Source organism: Camellia sinensis, unplaced genomic scaffold (genome assembly GCF_055761805.1).
Source record: "Camellia sinensis isolate YWXY unplaced genomic scaffold, ASM5576180v1 Unanchor2, whole genome shotgun sequence".
In the NCBI taxonomy this organism is placed as follows: Eukaryota; Viridiplantae; Streptophyta; class Magnoliopsida; order Ericales; family Theaceae; genus Camellia; species Camellia sinensis.
In genome coordinates, this window is record NW_028129079.1 from 19,848,296 (window position 1) to 19,867,355 (window position 19,060).

The 19,060-nt window shown below is 38.5% G+C and overlaps 1 protein-coding gene across 1 annotated transcript; it reads right to left on the reverse strand.

Moving 5' to 3' along the window:
- Positions 1-7,030: 7,030 nt before the first annotated feature.
- LOC114299515 (uncharacterized) lies at positions 7,031-8,803 on the reverse strand. The gene is made up of 3 exons (XM_082912217.1): positions 8,751-8,803; positions 7,625-7,679; positions 7,031-7,546 (listed from the first exon to the last, which is right to left on the reverse strand). The coding sequence occupies exons 1-3, from the start codon at positions 8,801-8,803 to the stop codon at positions 7,031-7,033; spliced, it is 624 nt and encodes a 207-aa protein (XP_082768343.1).
- Between the last annotated feature and the right edge of the window lie 10,257 nt (positions 8,804-19,060).

The following is a 19,060-nucleotide window of genomic DNA, read 5'->3' on the forward strand; positions in this document are numbered from 1 at the left end:
ACCTTACCCCTTTTTCTCCCATTTTTGCATCTTGTTTCTACCTATCTTAGAACTATTTTTGTGCTTAGTGTATAATACAAAAAAATTCTGTTTTTTAGCCCTCTTGGTTTTTTATTAAGAGTGTTTTGTGGTTTGGAGGTGTTTGATCCCTCTTAGGCCTTGAAAGGCCTCATTTTATGCTATTTTGTACAAGTTTCGAGACTTTGGTGTTTGGGCCTCTCCACCATTGAAATCTTGAGGGATTTCAGTGGCGGAGATGGTGCCTTGAAGTCTCCAAAAGGGGAGGGCCACCCCCTCTCCTTATTGTCCTTGAAATGGACCATTTTTGGCCTCTTGAGGGAGCACCATGTTAGAGTGTGTATTGATCATGTCTTGATTGTTTTCCATGCTTAGTATGTCATAATATACCTCTGTTTTTTGTTGGTTTTGGTACACCATGCATGCTTATCATACCTACCATGTAATGCCTTGTTATTGCCTTAATATGCCTTAGGTCGTTAGCCTTTGTTCAAGCATGTTTTAGGCTTAGTCTTGTAAAGATTTTGTGCGTATTTTGCCATGTTTTAGGTCTGTCCATGGTTGTTTGGGTCAGATTTGGCATGCTTAGTATAGCCCCTTTGCATTCCGGCTTGTTGGCCTTAAGTATGTGAATGTATAGCATGACATCTTTGCATTGATTTGGTGATTTGGAACCATCCACCATGTCATTTCAGTCCCATTTGCATGCCTATATGTTTACCTTGGACGCATCTTTAATGCTTTAAAAGCTTGTGTAGTATGCTCCATGTTTTGGCCATTGTGCATGCTTTGAAATTGAGCCACTTAGATGCCATCTAGGGAGTCCCCTTTGCATGGTCTAGGTCTGCCTCGAACCTATTTTAAGTCCTCTTAGCCTTGTGAGGCTTGGTTGGCTTAGCCATGGTTCAACCCCCCTTGACTTGCTTCAAGTACTTGGACCATTTGCATGCTAATGTTTAGCCTATCTTGTTGCTTGGTTTGACATCATCCTAACATGATTTTCAATGCTTACCTTGCATGCTATTTGTCCATGATTGCCTCATTCAAATGTGCTTAGAAATAGCCCTTTGATGCTTAAGCATTTGGGCCTTAACATGTGCATGCGTGTATGTGTTTTAGTCCTTTATTTTGGTCACTTTAGCCACTGTTTTGGGCCCATTTAGAGCTGCCCAAATCATGTTTTAGACCACCTTTTCATTGGTTGGTATTGCCTCATGTTTGCTTGTATGCTTGCATAAGTGCCTTGCCATGCCATGTTGCATCCTTAGCTTGCATGCCTAGGTTGCATTGCATCTTGCATGCATGCCTTGTTCCTTAAATTGGTGATAGGAATTGGGCCTTGGTTTGTTTGATTGGTTTGCATTTCATTTGACATGAAAGTTGCATACTTGATTCTTTGGGCCATCATGCATGGAAATGCGTGATTGGTGGTCCGAGAATCGAGACACATGCCCCTTTGAGTCATTACCATGATAAGGGACATGATTGGTGCATATATGCCTTGAATTGTGCTGCCATGCTTTGCCTTGCCCTCTGTTGTTGTCATTTGCAGATTCTGCAGGAACACTCTGCCGACCGGCAGTGTAAAGTGCGACCGGCAATACTTTCCCTGCCGATAGCTTCACCAATGGCCGGTGGCCACATCCCACTGCTGGTGGCAATCCCATCTAGCCGGTGGTGTTCCCCGATGTCCAAGGAAGCAGTCCTGAGGTTTTGACAACCTCCAGAGGAGTGAAGGAAGGAAAACAGAGGCAGCCTATGCATGGCAGTGCGTTTCCGAGCGGGACCGAACATGCATTGCATCAGGCTCTCCTCCCGAGGCGGTTTACTGTTTTTCTAGCTTTAGTTAATTTGCTTAGTTGATTAGGCAATTTGTAATATTTAATTAACTTGCGTAGTTAGTTAATTTGTATTATTTATTTGGTCCCTCCGAGTAAGGGAAAATCTGTAATAAGTGTGTGTGAGTGGTGTGTATGTCTTCCAATCCCCACTTCTTTCTTCCATTTTACTTACCTGCTTTGATGGTTAGTATTAGGGCACGTTTAATTTAGCATAGCTTATGCTATGCATGCGTGCATTCATGCATTTGTGTTGCATGCATTAGGCTCGGTACATCACGCTAACTGCATTTGTACTTCAATTCCAAATTGAATACGTGCATCAATTGACTGCATTTCACATGCCATGTTTAGGTTAACCGAGCCTACTCTAAATGCATCCCGTATGTGTTGCATTAGTCAATTTGACATGAACTAGGACATGCATGTTTGCTAACTAGTTTATTGTTTTGGCACGGAGTACGATGTAAGTATTTATATTTTAGCATCCCGCATGCGTGTGAGTGTTGCCATGACAGTATGCTTGCCATGCGGCTAAATGCTTATGTGTTAAACTGTTTGAATGCCTGTGGATGAAGGTTGGATTGTTTGAGTTGGAAAAACTCGTTGAAATCCGTGTTTTAGCTTACTTGCGAGTAGCAAATTCCAAAGCATTTTTCCAAAACAAACGGATATGCAATGTTTATTTCTAAATTAGGCAATCTAGTCTATACTTGTTTGCTGCGCGCATAACATAGTAATTCTAGGCTAACAATTGGTTTAAGAACACATAAAGTTTTCAAAATCAGATATCACGGTTAGTAGAGGCCGATCTTCGGATCGGGCGAAAGGGGGTGCTCATAGTTGACCTTCCCCGATCGTACCCAAGCTCCCGAGCCGAGACAAACTCCGGTGATAACGGACATGTGGCCTTCGGCACCGAGTCAGGGTTTCCTAAATTCTTCCATTTTAAATATTTAGGTGGCGACTCTGTATCTGGCAAAGCAGTCCATGTTTGGCACTACTTTTCAAAAATCTGTTTCTCAAAACGATTTGCCGGATTTGGACTCTTTGGTTCAAGATTAAGAACCGTGACACAAATCGAGTCCGAACTGTAGTAGCGAGGTCCCTCCGCGGGCGCGTCTACAAGAATAAAGATGTTTATTGGCTTGCCAGGCCGACAATGGAGTCTGCAGCTTCAATTCCTCCGACTCCAAAAGCAATTCGTATGTTTTCAATCTCACAATCAAATCTCTCACCCATTGATTTGTCAACACAATAGGGGTGTACATGGTCCGGATTGGTTCGGTTCTGAGAAAATCCAAGAACCAAACCGATCCTAATGGTTATGTGATTTTGAGAACCAGACCAAACCATTACACTTGTAAAACCGGACCAGAACCAAACCGAAATAACGGTTCGATTGCGGTTTGGTTCACGATTCTAAAAATTTACATTTACAAGAATAAATTGTTAATATTAGCAAAATAATTATTCAAGCTGATTACATTTAACTCATAATAAAAACTAATAATATTAAGGCATTACTCAACATTACATTTATATATCATCCTAATATCATTAACATTACAAAAAATCAATTAATAAAAAAAAAAACTTGATATGATAATATTAAATATTGTATATATATCTATATATATCTTATTAAATAATACTTACGCATGGTTCAAGGACTGCTGCTGTTTATTAAATAATATATATATATATATATCTTTTAAAATTTGGTTCGGTCTGGTTCGAACCATGATTTTTTCATAAAATCCATTAACCAAACCGTTTTTACGATTTTCAATATTTACTGAATCGAAATCGAACAGATTCTTAATAGAACCGAACCAAATCGTACGGTTCGGTTTGGTTCAGTCCGAATTACCAATTTGAACGGATTTTTGAACATCTTCACAACACAACCCGACCCAACCCAAATCAAACAGCAATATTGTGTTCAATTTTGTATTCATATGTTTGTTAGTTGTTTTATCAATTGCTTCAATAATTGTTCGATTAAGAAAAAAAATCACTCTGGAGGCGAAGGAAAAAGACCCAACAATTCTTTACCGTCGCTACCACCACAGCGCCAGTTTCATCCCTCCGATATTCACCTACGAAGAGCTCGAGTCCTCTACAAATCGGTTCGACTCGAAACTCAAAATCAGGGACGGCGGGTTCGAGTTAGTCTATTTAGATCAGATTTACGACAACCGAATCATCGTTGTGAAACACCTCCACAACTACCACCCTATTGTCGCTGGCTCCATCGGAGCTAGAGCTTTCTCTTTCAAATCTTTTTGCAACGAAATCCTTATTCTCTCTTCGATCAATCACTCAAACATGCGGTGGATAAGGATAATTGGCCTAATGCGAAGGAGAAGATAGTGGAGCTGAGAAGGATTTGCAACCAAACACGCGGTGACGGTAGCAGAGATGGCAGTGGTGATGGTGGTGGAAGTTTAAAAGAGGCTTCGAAAGAGGGTTGAGTGTGTGGAAAGGGGGTTGAAGAGCTGTGTGTACAAGATATGAGTTTAGGGTATGATTGGAATAATTATTGTGTGGATTGAGAACAAAAATTAATAATCAAATTATTAAGTGTGTGCATAGAGAAATGATGTATATTGAGGTAAGTAGGTGTATGGAAATAGAATTTCCCTATAAACTAGGGCAAATTACCTACACCTCTGTTGAGGTTTAATGAAATTACAGATTTCCCTCTGAGGTTTCAAAAATTACATCCCGTCCCATCGCAATTAATGTTGTTAACGGATATCATAAATTTATTAAAATGTCTTTTTGACAAATAAGGGCAAATTACCTACACCTCTTAAGGTTTAGCTAAATTACAGATTCCCCCTGAGGTTTAGCTAAATTGTCATTTTAAAATAAGTTATGAAATGCAAAATTAAAATGGAAAAACACTTATCACACTACAGAAAATTAAGGGACAATTATTTTTAGGGGTCCAAACATTTTTTGTTACGAAAAGTTTCGTTATTTTATTTTTAGCAACGGAAATTAAATATTAGTGATTAATTATAGTCTTTTTGGTATCAAATTTTTTGTCTCAAAAAATAAACCATTTTGAGACCAAATTGTTTTGTCCCTAAAAGTCTATTTATTATTGACATTTTCGAAATTTTATCGCTAAAACCCTTATTTTTGACTTTTCAATGCGACCTCTTAACGACTATTCTCACGACAATAGAAATTAGTTTCTAAATATCTTTTGCAACAAATTTTTTACCTTTAAAGATCAAAAAAATTGGTCTCTAAAACTCTTATATGTTGTAGTGTCAGATGGTGAAAATATCATAAAATTAACAAATAATTAAATAAGTTAAAAGCACAATAAATGACTTGATAAAAAATTCTTAGAATATGTTTGGTTTGATTTTTAGAAATTTATTCTTAATTTTTTTAAAAAAAAAATTAAAAATTAATTTGGTTAAGAAATAAAAAATAAAAAATAATTATTATTTTTATATAATTTTATCTTTTGAGTGAGTAGAAATAATTTTTACAAATTAAATATATTTTTTTATATTTATTTTTATTAAATTAGTTTTTTTTCAAATTCTGAATTTTTTTTCTAAACAACAAATCAAACATGGTTTCAAAAACTAATTTTCTTTTTTCCATCTAACGTAATTGTTTTGTAAATTTTGTTGATTTATCAAAGGGATTTCAGCAAGGACAATATCGTCTATCGATTTATATTTTGGTAATGTCAACTAACTATTCTTAATGTTTAATTAACGATAGAAATTAAATTATTATGTGAATGTAAGAGATGCAATTTTTAAAACCTCATAAGATTCTATAATTTAGCTAAACCTGTGTAGGTAATTTTCCCTATAATGTCGGGAGGCTCTATATACACACCATAAGTTATCTCAAGGAAAACCACTTCTAAAGACATACCAAAAATAATTTGAAAAATAAATATTTTTCTCATCGCACACCATAAATTTATATATTTACCTTTACTCACACACCCACCCACAACAATATACACACAAAGTTCCATCTTTGCCCCCCACACAGCCACACACCCCACACCCACAATATTCATCTCCCCCTCCATTCTCTATTCAAACCGGTGAACACCATTGCTGCAAACACTCATCAAGACGTCGTTGGTGGTGTTGCTCAACACAGTTGGAACTTCACATTGGAAATTTAGTAGGTGAGTTATTATTTATTTTAGGGTTTTATGCACTTATCTCCGTTGGCTTGAAGGTTATATTTGTGTGAATCATTCGACACTGGGTTTTCGGACCCTAAATTCATTCGACACTTGATATTCGAACAACACAATTTTGTACTGTTGGTGACTGTCGAACATGCTCGGTTGTAGATTGCCGAACATGTATAATATGTTCAGACAGATACTGTCGACTAGTTTTTTTTTTTTTGAACATTAATGTAGGGAAATAATGTGAATGAACCTTATATTATGAAAATCATAATGCCTAATAATGTAAGGTAGACAAATATATATTACCTGTTGGTTGTAACATTCCCGAAGTGCATACAACTATCTGTCCATACGGCAACAAACTTATCCTTGTATGGAATTAACCAACTTTGTGACACATATTGCATTGCCTCAGCATATGTATCAAAATCCGCAAGTAGCCTAGCAAGGTGTTCATTGTATTCAAGCTTAGTTAAGGAGAGTATTAAGAAATTCCATAAAAAGATAAACTTGACCCATTCCTCCTTACTCTTAAACATTTTCTTGCATTTTGCCAGTATATTTCTACTAATATGCCACCAGCATAATAAACGTCGAGATGTAGAAAATACCCTGTCAATAGCATTCATCAAAGCAAGCTCCCTGTCCGTGACAATCACCTCAGGATTAGCAATGTCATCCAAGAGACTACGCAATGTAGTTAACACCCAAACGTGGTTACCAATCTGCTCAAATTGAGATATGCAAAGGCTACGGAGAATGACATATCAGTGGATGCCACACCAACTATCTCAAGAAGAAGAAGACGATATCGATTTGTCTTATATGTGCAGTCCATGATCAACACCTTTGGAAATGAACAGAGCAAATCTAAACTGACAAGATGTGCCCAAAACAAGTCTGTGACAGTCATCGTGTCGTTGTCACATCTATGCTGCTCAATCTAATTATGCTTTTCTAACTCACCCAACAAATGTTGCATTTATGATCTCATAGCTTTCTCAATAACATTATTCCTATGACGCACATTGCAAATGGTTTTCATTGTGGTTACATTCAAAGCATCCTTTCGTTTCAATGTAACCAAAATCTCTTTTGGTGTGACCATGCTTTTGGACATATCCACTAATAATGATGTTTCCTCCTCGGATAATCTCCCGGCAAATGAATGTCCTTCAAAATGTTTAGTAGGAGCATGGTTATGCATTCCACATGCTACATCTACCATCCAATCATCATTAGCCATCAACTTACAAGTCCTCAACTCAAAGGGACACCCACATTTCTTTGTATCCGTTATCTTCACAATTTTTTTGCTTGAATCATCTCCTTTTAATTCCTTATGAGCTTTGTATTGACCACTTCTCTCACAGACAAGAAATATCCTTGGTGTCCTATGACCACCACCATAGTCCGATGTCTTGATGACAATCATAAACCCATTTTTCCTTCCAGCATCCCGTACCCAACCGAGCAATTCTTCTTTGCTCTTGAAAACCTACAAGTCAAATTCAACAAAGTCATTAAACATCCGAAAAGAAAAAGAAAAAAATACTAATTTTTAACATGAGACTACCTCATTAGTAATAAATTGACTCGTGTAGTCAACAAGACCCCTAGATCCAACATTACTACATTCCACAGATGCACAGTTCTGGAAAAAAAAATTTATAAATGTTCGGCAGTACGGAGTCGAATTAAATGAAATTGTTCGATTTTTTCTAACCGAATATATGAATATAGTTTGACTCTTACAAACTGAATATATGAATATAGTTCGACCGTAGTAATCTGAACAAATGCATGTTGTTCGGTTGTAGTTGGTCGAACATATGCAAGTTGTTCGATTGTAATTAGTCGAACAACTATAAATTGTCTGATTGTAGTAAGTCGAACAATGATATAATATACACCTCTGTTGACCAAACTGTACCAACTATTTACCACTCATCAAGTAAACGAAAACGAAAACAAAAACAAAAACAACAAAAAAATAACCTCTTCATTGCTTCATTGTTCCGAACCAAAGTTGTCAGATGCATCATTCATTGAATCCATTCAAAATCTTCAATAATACTATATTTTTGATTATTTGTTGAAGGGTTTTTGGTTTTGGTTTTAGGGTTTTTGGATTATTGACAAAGAAGATACGTAAAGAACAAGTTTGAAATTGATGATTCTATTCATTATTGTCCTTTATGGTAAATACACAAATGGTGTGAATCATAATTTGTCCTCTATAGTCATTTCACTTGAGATTAAAATTGTAATAAAAAATAAATTAATTAATGATTTACCTTGAGAGAAAATGTGATGGGTAAATAGAGCCTCCCTATAATGGCCTCGTTTGGGAAGTGGCTATTTTAGAGGCTTTTTGGCTATTTTAGTAGGCTATTTTAGTTTTTGTGTTTGGAAAAATGAGATGAATTTTTATTTGAGTTGTTGTATTGAAAAATGTGTTGAAATGATATTTGAAATTAAAATGACAAATTTGTCCCTAAGATCACATTTTCCAAAATTGATGTAAAGGGGCAAAATCGTAATTTAGCCAGTGATGGAACAACTTGACAAGGTGATACAGCCTACACTGTCCCACGACAACCCTATTTTATTTTTGTTTTTTTTATTTTTTTTTAATAAAAAGGATTGATATAGGAACTTTTTGACTTTTTTTTTAGTTTGAGGCTATTTTAGCGTCAAACCATTCTTCCCAAACACCTCCAATGTCAGCTGAATCCGAATCCTCAGCTGTCATTATCTGCAGCTGTAACAACCCCGACCCGTAATTAGCTGCTAATCCATAGTTAATGATGCTAATGAGAGAATTAAAATAAATTATGTGTTTATTTTGTGTTTTGCATAATTTTGGCTTTCTATCTGTTACTTGTAGAAATATCTGTCTGTAATTCCACTTTAATATGAAAATTGAAAGCCTTATCTGTAATAACCCTCACCACTGTTTACCGAATAACCACCGATTACCGTTAAACCGAACTGATTATGACTGATAATCGAACTGAATGAAATACTGAACTGACTGATTGAAATTTGAAACTGAATTGATTGAGTACATCTGTTTGAATTGCATTCTATCTGTTGATTGTTTATTTGATCTGTTCGTATTTTAGTGTTTAAACTGCTAATTGAAGGCCTTATCGACGGCCGAACTGGAAATCGATTAGTGTTTTATGATCATCGTAATTTATGTGATTTTATAGCATATTTATCTGAAAACTGATTAGGTATGATTAAATTAGATTAATGGTACCAAATTACATGAATTGGACTTATTTACAATTAGACCACTTAGTGGCCATTACTTCACACATATTGAACCTTTGCATACTTGAATCACAACATTTCATTAGTCCCTTCTCCTTGTTCAACCGGCCATAGAGAGAGAGGAAGGGAGAGAGTTGAATTGTTCTAGAGAATTGGCTTGAAAGGCTTGAAGAGATCATAGGAGATTTGCCTAATTGGACTTCTACACTTGTAATTGAAGCTCTAGGTAAGGAATTCAACCTCTCATTGTTGTGTTTAAGCTTATTCATGCAAGATTCTTGAGCCTCTAGTGATTTAGGTTCATTATTGTTGAATTATAGCTTAATTGTTGCATGCATGGCATACTCTTGCATTCTTGAGGTTGGTCTTCATGGATTTTTGCATGCATGTCCATGTTTTGAGAGTAGACCATGTTTGCATCTTGTTTTTGAAAGATTTGGCTCACTAGAGCATGAAATTGAAGCTTTGAATCGGTTTGAATTCATGCATGTTCGCATGTTCTTCTTGTTCATGAAAGTGGTTTGAAATTGGGTTTGAATTAAACACCCTTGGGCTTTGATTTCTCAAATTGAGTTTTGAATCATGTTTAACTATGAGTTTATAAGAATTTTCCAGAAAATGGGCCCAAGAGGATCGGTTTTGATGCATTTAAACTTGAGTTTGAGCTTGGAGGTACAATCTGGAATTTCCAGATTTTGCACTCCCGCTCGAGCGTGGAAAGTGACGCTCAAGCGTGGAATCTGAGCATCCAGTATCTCTGCACTGTTTTACAGTCCGCTCGAGCGGAGGATTGGGCGCTCGAGCGGAAGCGGGCGTCGAGCGTCCGTCAAGCGGAGATTTCACCCATCCAGTACTTTTACAGTACGCTCGAGCGGGAGATTTGACGCTCGAGCGTGTACCTTTGTTGCATGTCCGCTCGAGCGGGGAAACCTGAGCTCGAACGGGACTCTGCTTTTTTGAAAATCCTGAAACTGTTTTCTGACCACATCTTTGCATCCTCATCTCATCCTAGGCATTCTTAGGCCTAGTTTAAGGCATCTTAATGAGAATATAGATGTAGAACACACCGAGGCAAATTAGGGATTTAATTATTATCTCTTCCGACTGTGTAGCTTAGTATGTGTTCAATCTGTTAACTGTGTAGGATTGGCTTTCTGAGGAGACGCTCTAGCTTACTGTAGCCCAGAACTCTGTGAGTAACATCTGTGTAAAGATATGTTCAAAATGATTATCTCCTGAACAATTGAACTGTACTGCTTTCTGAACTGATTACTGTTAACTGAATGAATGTATGTCCTATATTCTAAACTGTATTGTGGCATCCTTAGCACCTACTGTTTACTGATACTGTTACAGAGATCTCTGTCGGTTCCCTCGTTGGAACCACTACTGTTACTGACTGATGGCCATCATTTACTGCTCGGTCTTTTAAGACCTACTGTTTACTGTACTGTTATGCTAATGGATGTACCACATATGACTGTACTAACTGAATGACTGAAATACTGATTTAATGGACTGTTTTCATTACTGTAAGGACATTCATCCTTAACCCCTTTACGCATTGTGTTATTCACTGGGCTTTAGTTCACTGCTCATATATATATATTGGTGTACAGGCACTAGACCGCAGCTAGAAGCGTCGGGGTAAACTCCAGTTTTGTCAAGCCAACCTATGTGCCTCAATGCGAGGTTCCGAGCCTGCCATGCTATGGCTTAGGGGTCTTTTATTTCCCCCTTCTGTCTCTATATCTGTTTTGTGAACTGTATAGACTGATAGCACTGTACTGTACTACCTGATAAGGGATTGAGTCCCTGTTCTGAATGAATGCAAATATTGTACATACTGTTCTGTACTGTTACGTTTATACGTATGAAAAGTCTTTTTTTTACATACAGACTGTCGCAGCTCATTGGACATTGTTTATTCATTGTTTTGGCTCCCGCTAGGCCCTGTACTCTGTTTTACTATATTACTGTTAAGCAGGCCTTCGACAATCTCGGATTACTGGCCGGTTACGGTGCTAAACCCATAGGGCCGGGTTTGGGTCGTGACAGAGTGGTATCAGAGCGATACTTACCACGAGTTATACCGCACACACGTGTCCAAATGAGCTATAGGATGTCCTAGAAAAGTGATTAGGGCATTTCATGAGCATGATAAGTGTGTGGTTATGACGTGACTGAACATATGCTAATATGTTAATCTGCTTAAACAAATGACTGCCTATGTTAATAACTGTTATAACTGCTTATAGTGAAATGGATAATGCAAGAACTGCAAATGAAACTGAATCCTCATCCTCTGAGGCCAGAATGGCCAGACTGGAACGAATGATGGAACTGATAACTGAAAGACTGGACTAACAACAGAATCAACAGCCCTCACCTCCTCCTCCGGCTGTACTGGAACAAAATGTGAATGTAAATGATGGGGACATAATTGCTCTCACCCATAAGTTCAGCAAAATGAAACCGCCGTCCTTTCAGGGAGGCCTCGAACTGTTAAAAACTGAACCGTGGGTTCTTGAGACTGAAAAATTATTTGAGGTTTTTCCGTGCTTTGAGGCGCACAAGGTACTATTGGCCACCTTTACTCTGCAAGAAGAAGTTAGAAGGTGGTGGATGCTTATCCGTAACGAAAATACTGTTATGACTTGGGCTCAATTCAAAGGAGCCTTCTTCGAGAAGTATTTCCCTCAGTGTGTTAGAGATAAGAAAGTGACTGAATTTGAACAGCTGAGACAAGGCACCATGTCGGTGGCTGAATATGAGACAAAATTTACTGAACTTGCCCGTTATGCACCACATATGGTGGACACTGACTACCAGAAGGCCAGAAAGTTAGAAGGCGGCCTTAATGTTGCAATTCTTGACAGAATAAATGTTCTGAAGCTGCCAAATTATGTAAATGTTCTTGACTGAGCCTTGATGGCTGAATCGAATATCGAAGCACTGAAAACTGAAACACCAGCGTCTGAATGGCATGGTAAAAGGCAGGGTTTCAAATTCAAGAAAGGCAAGCATAACCCATTGAATAAGAAATAGAATACGGGGTCAACAACTAGCCTCAACCAAGGAAGTGGTTCCATACCACCCTGTTCTGAGTGTGGCAAGAAACACAAAGGGGTCTATTACAAAATATCTAGAGCCTGTTACAGGTGTAGCAAAGTGGGCCACATGGTTAAAGACTACCCCTCTACTCCACAAACCAGTAGTAAAGCTGCACCAAGCGTGGCAACCTCAACCGTTGCACCAAAACCGAACCCCAAAGCTAGCAGGAAAGAGCCCATGAGGCAGGGCCGAGTGTTTGCCCTAGTACCGGGAGACGTGCAGAATACCGAGACCGTTGTGTCAGGTATTCCCTCTATTTGCACCCAAAATGCTTATGTACTGATTGATTCGGGGTCTACGCATTCATATGTGTCGCATGCTTTTTCGCGAAAACTGAATAGACCATTAGAACCCATGAATTATCTGTTAGCTGTACTGTATCATCACCCATTGGGGAATCTATGACCTGTGCATATATGTATCCTGCTTGTGAAATTATTGTTGGAGATGCACATTTGTTTATTGACTTACTGCCACTGAACATTGATCATTTTGATGTAATATTGGGAATGGACTGGTTAACGAAATATCATGCCACCATAGATTGTGTAACGAAACAAGTAGTTTTCCGTCCACCGAGTTTGCCTGAATTTGTGTTTAATGGGATTGGAGTAGTACCTCCTCTATCTCTGATTTCATCTGTGAAAGCTGTTAAATTGATTAGAAAGGGGTGTAAAGGATATCTATGTTCTGTATTGACTGTATCTACTGATGGTATTGCTAATGTGAACAGTATCCCCATAGTTAGCGAATTCCCAGATGTTTTTCCAGATAATCTGCCAGGGGATTTGATTGACAGGGAGATTGAATTCACCGTTGATGTGATTCCCGGAACGCAGCCAGTATCTAAAGCTCCTTACCGAATGGCTCCAACTGAACTGAAAGAATTGAAAGTGCAACTGCAAGAACTGTTGGATAAGAAGTTTATCAGGCCTAGCACTTCGCCATGGGGCGCTCCTGTTTTGTTTGTAAAGAAGAAAGACGGCTCATTGAGATTGTGTATAGACTACCGTGAACTGAACAAGGTAACTGTGAAAAATAAGTACCCGTTGCCACGTATTGATGACTTATTTGATCAGTTACAGGGTGCTCAAGTATTTTCTAAGATCGATCTCAGATCCGAATACCATCAGTTGAAAGTTAAACCAGAAGACATTGATAAAACTGCTTTTCAAACGAGGTATGGACATTATGAATTTTTAGTTATGCCTTTCAGAGTTACCAATGCACCGGTTGCATTTATGGACCTAATGAACAAAATCTTTAAACCGTACATTGACAACTTTATTGTTGTATTCATTGACGACATACTGATTTACTCCAAAAGTGTAGAAGAACATGAACATCATCTGAGACTTGCCCTACAGACCCTAAGAGAACAGAAACTTTATGCTAAACTATCTAAATGTGAATTCTGGCTCGATTATGTTATGTTTTTGGGGCATGTTGCTAGCAAAGACGGAATTTCCGTTGATCCACAGAAAATTGAATCTGTAGTGAACTGGCCTAAACCAACAAACGTGACAGAAGTCCGAAGCTTTTTGGGACTAGCCGGGTATTACAGAAGATTTGTCAAAGATTTCTCCAAAATCGCCTTACCGTTGACTCAACTGACACAGAAGGGGATATCATTTTACTGGACTGACCAAAGGGAATCTGCTTTCCAGGAGTTGAAAACTCGACTTGTGACTGCACCGGTTCTTACCCTACCTTCAGGTACGGATGGTTATACTGTATTTAGTGATGCTTCTCATAAGGGTTTGGGATGTGTTTTAATGCAGAATGGGAGAGTAATTGCTTATGTTTCCCGACAACTGAGACCGCATGAAAAGAACTACCCGACCATGATCTGGAACTTGCTGCAGTATTATTTGCACTGAAAATCTGGCGTCACTATCTGTATGGGGCAACGTGTGAAGTATACACCGACCACAAGAACCTAAAATATTTCTTCACACAGAAAGAACTGAACATGAGACAGTGGAGATGGCTAGAACTGATCAAAGACTATGACCTACAGATTTTGTACCATCCGGGAAAAGCCAACACTGTTGCCGATGCACTGAGTCGGAAATCGACTGGAAATTTAGCCTATTTGCTCACCGGACAGAAAGAGTTGCTTTGCGACCTTGAAAAGTCTGGAATTGAAATTGTTTTGCGAGAACAAGGTGGAACCTTAGCCGCTATTTCTGCTCAACCAGCATTGATTGAAGAGATTAAAGAGAAACAGCAACTGGATGACTTCTTGAAGAAGATCATCGAAGAAAGGGAATCTAAACCGAGACCGGGGTTCAAGTTTGAAAGTAATGTACTGAAATTTCAAGAAAGACTGTGTGTACCAAATGATTCTGAATTGAAAAGAAGAGTTCTGCAAGAGGGCCACAACTCAAAACTGTCTATCCATCTAGGGAATACGAAAATGTACCAAGACCTGAAACTGAATTTCTGGTGGCCGGGAATGAAGAAAGAAATTGCTGATTTTGTATCGAAATATCTTCATTACCAACAAGTTAAAGCCGAACATCAATGACCCGCAGGCTTATTACAGCCCTTACCTATACCGGAGTGGAAATGAGAACATATCACCATGGATTTTATTGTGGGATTGCCTCGCTCTAGTAAAGGTATGGACTCAATTTGGGTTATTGTTGATAGACTGACTAAATCTGCTCACTTCTTACCTGTTAAGACAATTTATAATGCAGACAAATTGGCTATACTCTATATTGATGAAATTGTTAGACTGCATGGAGTGCCTGTGTCCATTGTTTTTGACAGGGATTCGAAGTTTACATCGAGATTTTGGCAAAGCTTACAGACTGCATTGGGTACCGAATTGAGACTGAGTAGTGCTTATCATCCTCAGACAAATGGCCAGTCAGAAAGGACCATCCAGACTCTGGAGGATTTACTGAGAATGTGTGTCCTTGATTTTCAGGGAAACTGGAAAAGTTATTTGCCCTTAGCCGAATTCGCCTACAACAACAGCTATCATTCAAGTATTGGTATGGCACCTTTCGAGGCATTGTATGGCAGAAAGTGTAGATCTCCGATTTGTTGGGCAGAAGTTGGAGACGGGCCTTTGCTTGGGCCCGAGATTGTTTATGAAACAACTGAGAAAGTGAAACTGATACAACAGAGACTGAAAACTGCGCAGAGCAGACAGAAGAGTTATACTGATGTTAGAAGACGAGACCGAGAGTATGAAGTGGGTGATCACGTGTTTGTGAAAGTGACATCGATGAAAGGCCAGACTCGTTTTGGAGTCAAAGGCAAGTTGGCGCTGAGATATGTCGGACCGTATGAGATTATTGAGAAAATCAATCCGGTGGCGTATCAAGTTGCGCTTCCTCCTGAAATGGAGCATATGCGTAACGTTTTCCACATCTCTATGTTGAGGGACTACCTCCGGGATCCTTTCCATGTGATAGAGCCGACTCGTGTAGTGCTGAGTGACGACTACACTTACGAGAAACGGCCTATACAGATTGTGAACAGACGGATCAAGAAATTGAGAAACAAAGAGATCCCATTGGTGAAAGTCGACTGGCAAAACCATGGTGGCGTGTATGCCACTTGGGAAAGGGAATATGACATGGCCAAAAGATATCCTGAACTATTTCCACTGAATCCTGTTTTCTTCCAGAATGAAGGTAACTCAAGTTTAGAGGACTAAACTCTTTATAAGGAGGGGAGACTGTAATAACCCTCACTACTGTTTACCGAATAACCACCGATTACCGTTAAACCGAACTGATTATGACTGATAATCGAACTGAATGAAATACTGAACTGACTGACTGAAATTTGAAACTGAATTGATTGAGTACATCTGTTTGAATTGCATTCTATCTATTGATTGTTTATTTGATCTGTTCGTATTTTAGTGTTTAAACTGCTAATTGAAGGCCTTATCGACGGCCGAACCGGAAATCGATTAGTGTTTTATGATCATCGTAATTTATGTGATTTTATAGCATATTTATCTGAAAACTGATTAGGTATGATTAAATTAGATTAATGGTACCAAATTACATGAATTGGACTTATTTACAATTAGACCACTCAGTGGCCACTACTTCACACATATTGAACCTTTGCATACTTGAATCAAAACATTTCATTAGTCCCTTCTCCTTGTTCAACCGGCCATAGAGAGAGAGGAAGGAAGAGAGTTGAATTATTCTAGAGAATTGGCTTGAAAGGCTTGAAGAGATCATAAGAGATTTGCCTAATTGGACTTCTACACTTGTAATTGAAGCTCTAGGTAAGGAATTCAACCTCTCATTGTTGTGTTTAAGCTTATTCATGCAAGATTCTTGAGCCTCTAGTGATTTAGGTTCATTATTGTTGAATTATAGCTTAATTGTTGCATGCATGGCATACTCTTGCATTCTTGAGGTTGGTCTTCATGGATTTTTGCATGCATGTCCATGTTTTGAGAGTAGACCATGTTTGCATCTTGTTTTTGAAAGATTTGGCTCACTAGAGCATGAAATTGAAGCTTTGAATCGGTTTGAATTCATGCATGTTCGCATGTTCTTCTTGTTCATGAAAGTGGTTTGAAATTGGGTTTGAATTAAACACCCTTGGGCTTTGATTTCTCAAATTGAGTTTTGAATCATGTTTAACTATGAGTTTATAAGAATTTTCCAGAAAATGGGCCCAAGAGGATCGGTTTTGATGCATTTAAACTTGAGTTTGAGCTTGGAGGTACAATCTGGAATTTCTAGATTTTGCACTCCTGCTCGAGCGTGGAAAGTGACGCTCGAGCGTGGAATCCGAGCATCCAGTATCTCTGCACTGTTTTACAGTCCGCTCGAACGGAGGATTGAGCGCTCGAGCGGAGTCATGTGTCTCAAGCTCGAGCGGGCGTCGAGCGTCCGTCAAGCGGAGATTTCACCCATCCAGTACTTTTACAGTACGCTCGAGCGGGAGATTTGACGCTCGAGCGTGTACCTTTGTTGCATGTCCGCTCGAGCGGGGAAACCTGAGCTCGAGCGGGACTCTGTTTTTTTGAAAATCCTGAAACTGTTTTCTGACCACATCTTTGCATCCTCATCCCATCCTAGGCATTCTTAGGCCTAGTTTAAGGCATCTTAATGAGGATATAGATGTAGAACACACCGAGGCAAATTAGGGATTTAATTATTATCTCTTCCGACTGTGTAGCTTAGTGTGTGTTCAATCTGTTAACTGTGTAGGATTGGCTTTCTGAGGAGACGCTCTAGCTTACTGTAGCCCAGAATTCTGTGAGTAACATCTGTGTAAAGATATGTTCAAAATGATTATCTCCTGATCAATTGAACTGTACTGCTTTCTGAACTGATTACTGTCAATTGAATGAATGTATGTCCTATATTCTGAACTGTATTGTGGCATCCTTAGCACCTACTGTTTACTGATATTGTTACAGAGATCTCTGTCGGTTCCCTCGTTGGAACCACTACAGTTACTGACTGATGGCCATCATTTACTGCTCGGTCTTTTAAGACCTACTGTTTACTGTACTGTTATGCTAATGGATGTACCACATATGACTGTACTGACTGAATGACTGAAATACTGATTTAATGGACTGTTTTCATTACTGTAAGGACATTCATTCTTAACCCCTTTACGCATTGTGTTATTCATTGGGCTTTAGCTCACTGCTCATATATATATGTAGGTGTACAGGCACTAGACCGCAGCTAGAAGCGTCGGGGTAAACTCCAGTTTTGTCGAGCCAACCTATGTGCCTCAATGTGAGGTTCCGAGCCTGCCATGCTATGGCTTAGGGGTCTTTTATTTCCCCCTTCTGTCTCTATATCTGTTTTGTGAACTATATAGACTGATAGCACTGTACTGTACTACCTGATAAGGGATTGAGTCCCTGTTCTGAATGAATGTAAATATTGTACATACTGTTCTGTACTGTTTCGTTTATACGTATGAAAAGTCTTTTTTTTGCATACAGACTGTCGCAGCTCATTAGACATTGTTTATTCATTGTTTTGGCTTCCGCCAGGCCCTGTACTCTGTTTTACTATATTACTGTTAAGCAGGCCTTCAGTAATCTCGGATTACTGGCCGGTTACGGTGCTAAACCCATAGGGCCGGGTTTGGGTTGTGACATTATCGGCATCCGAAACCGAAATTGATTGCGTCAATATGTTATTTGGAATTTTTAGAACCATATGGCAAATTTTATTAAAAATTGATTCAGTCTGATTAATTAAGTCGTGTTTGGTTAGCCTTATATTCTAATTAATGTATTTTAGCATCATAGCTATATATATATATGAGATATAAGCTCATTTCTTTTATCCCTTGAGTGGAAAAATTCGGTGAGACATTTTAGAGGGAGATGGAGCACAATTCTAAAGGGAGAAAGAAAGAGATTGAAGAAGAATTGAAGGTTTTATATTGAATTCACCAAGATTGTGCTAGAACAAGAGTAATTCAAGACTCTAGGTAAGCTTTTGACTATTAATTCAAAGAGTTATGTGTTGTAGAGATGAATTCATGGAGCTGTTAGGATCATTGCATGTAATTTACATATGTTGGTCAAGAAGATGGAGGATTTGATTATAATTTCACATGCATGTATACATATATATAGAGGTTTGTCATT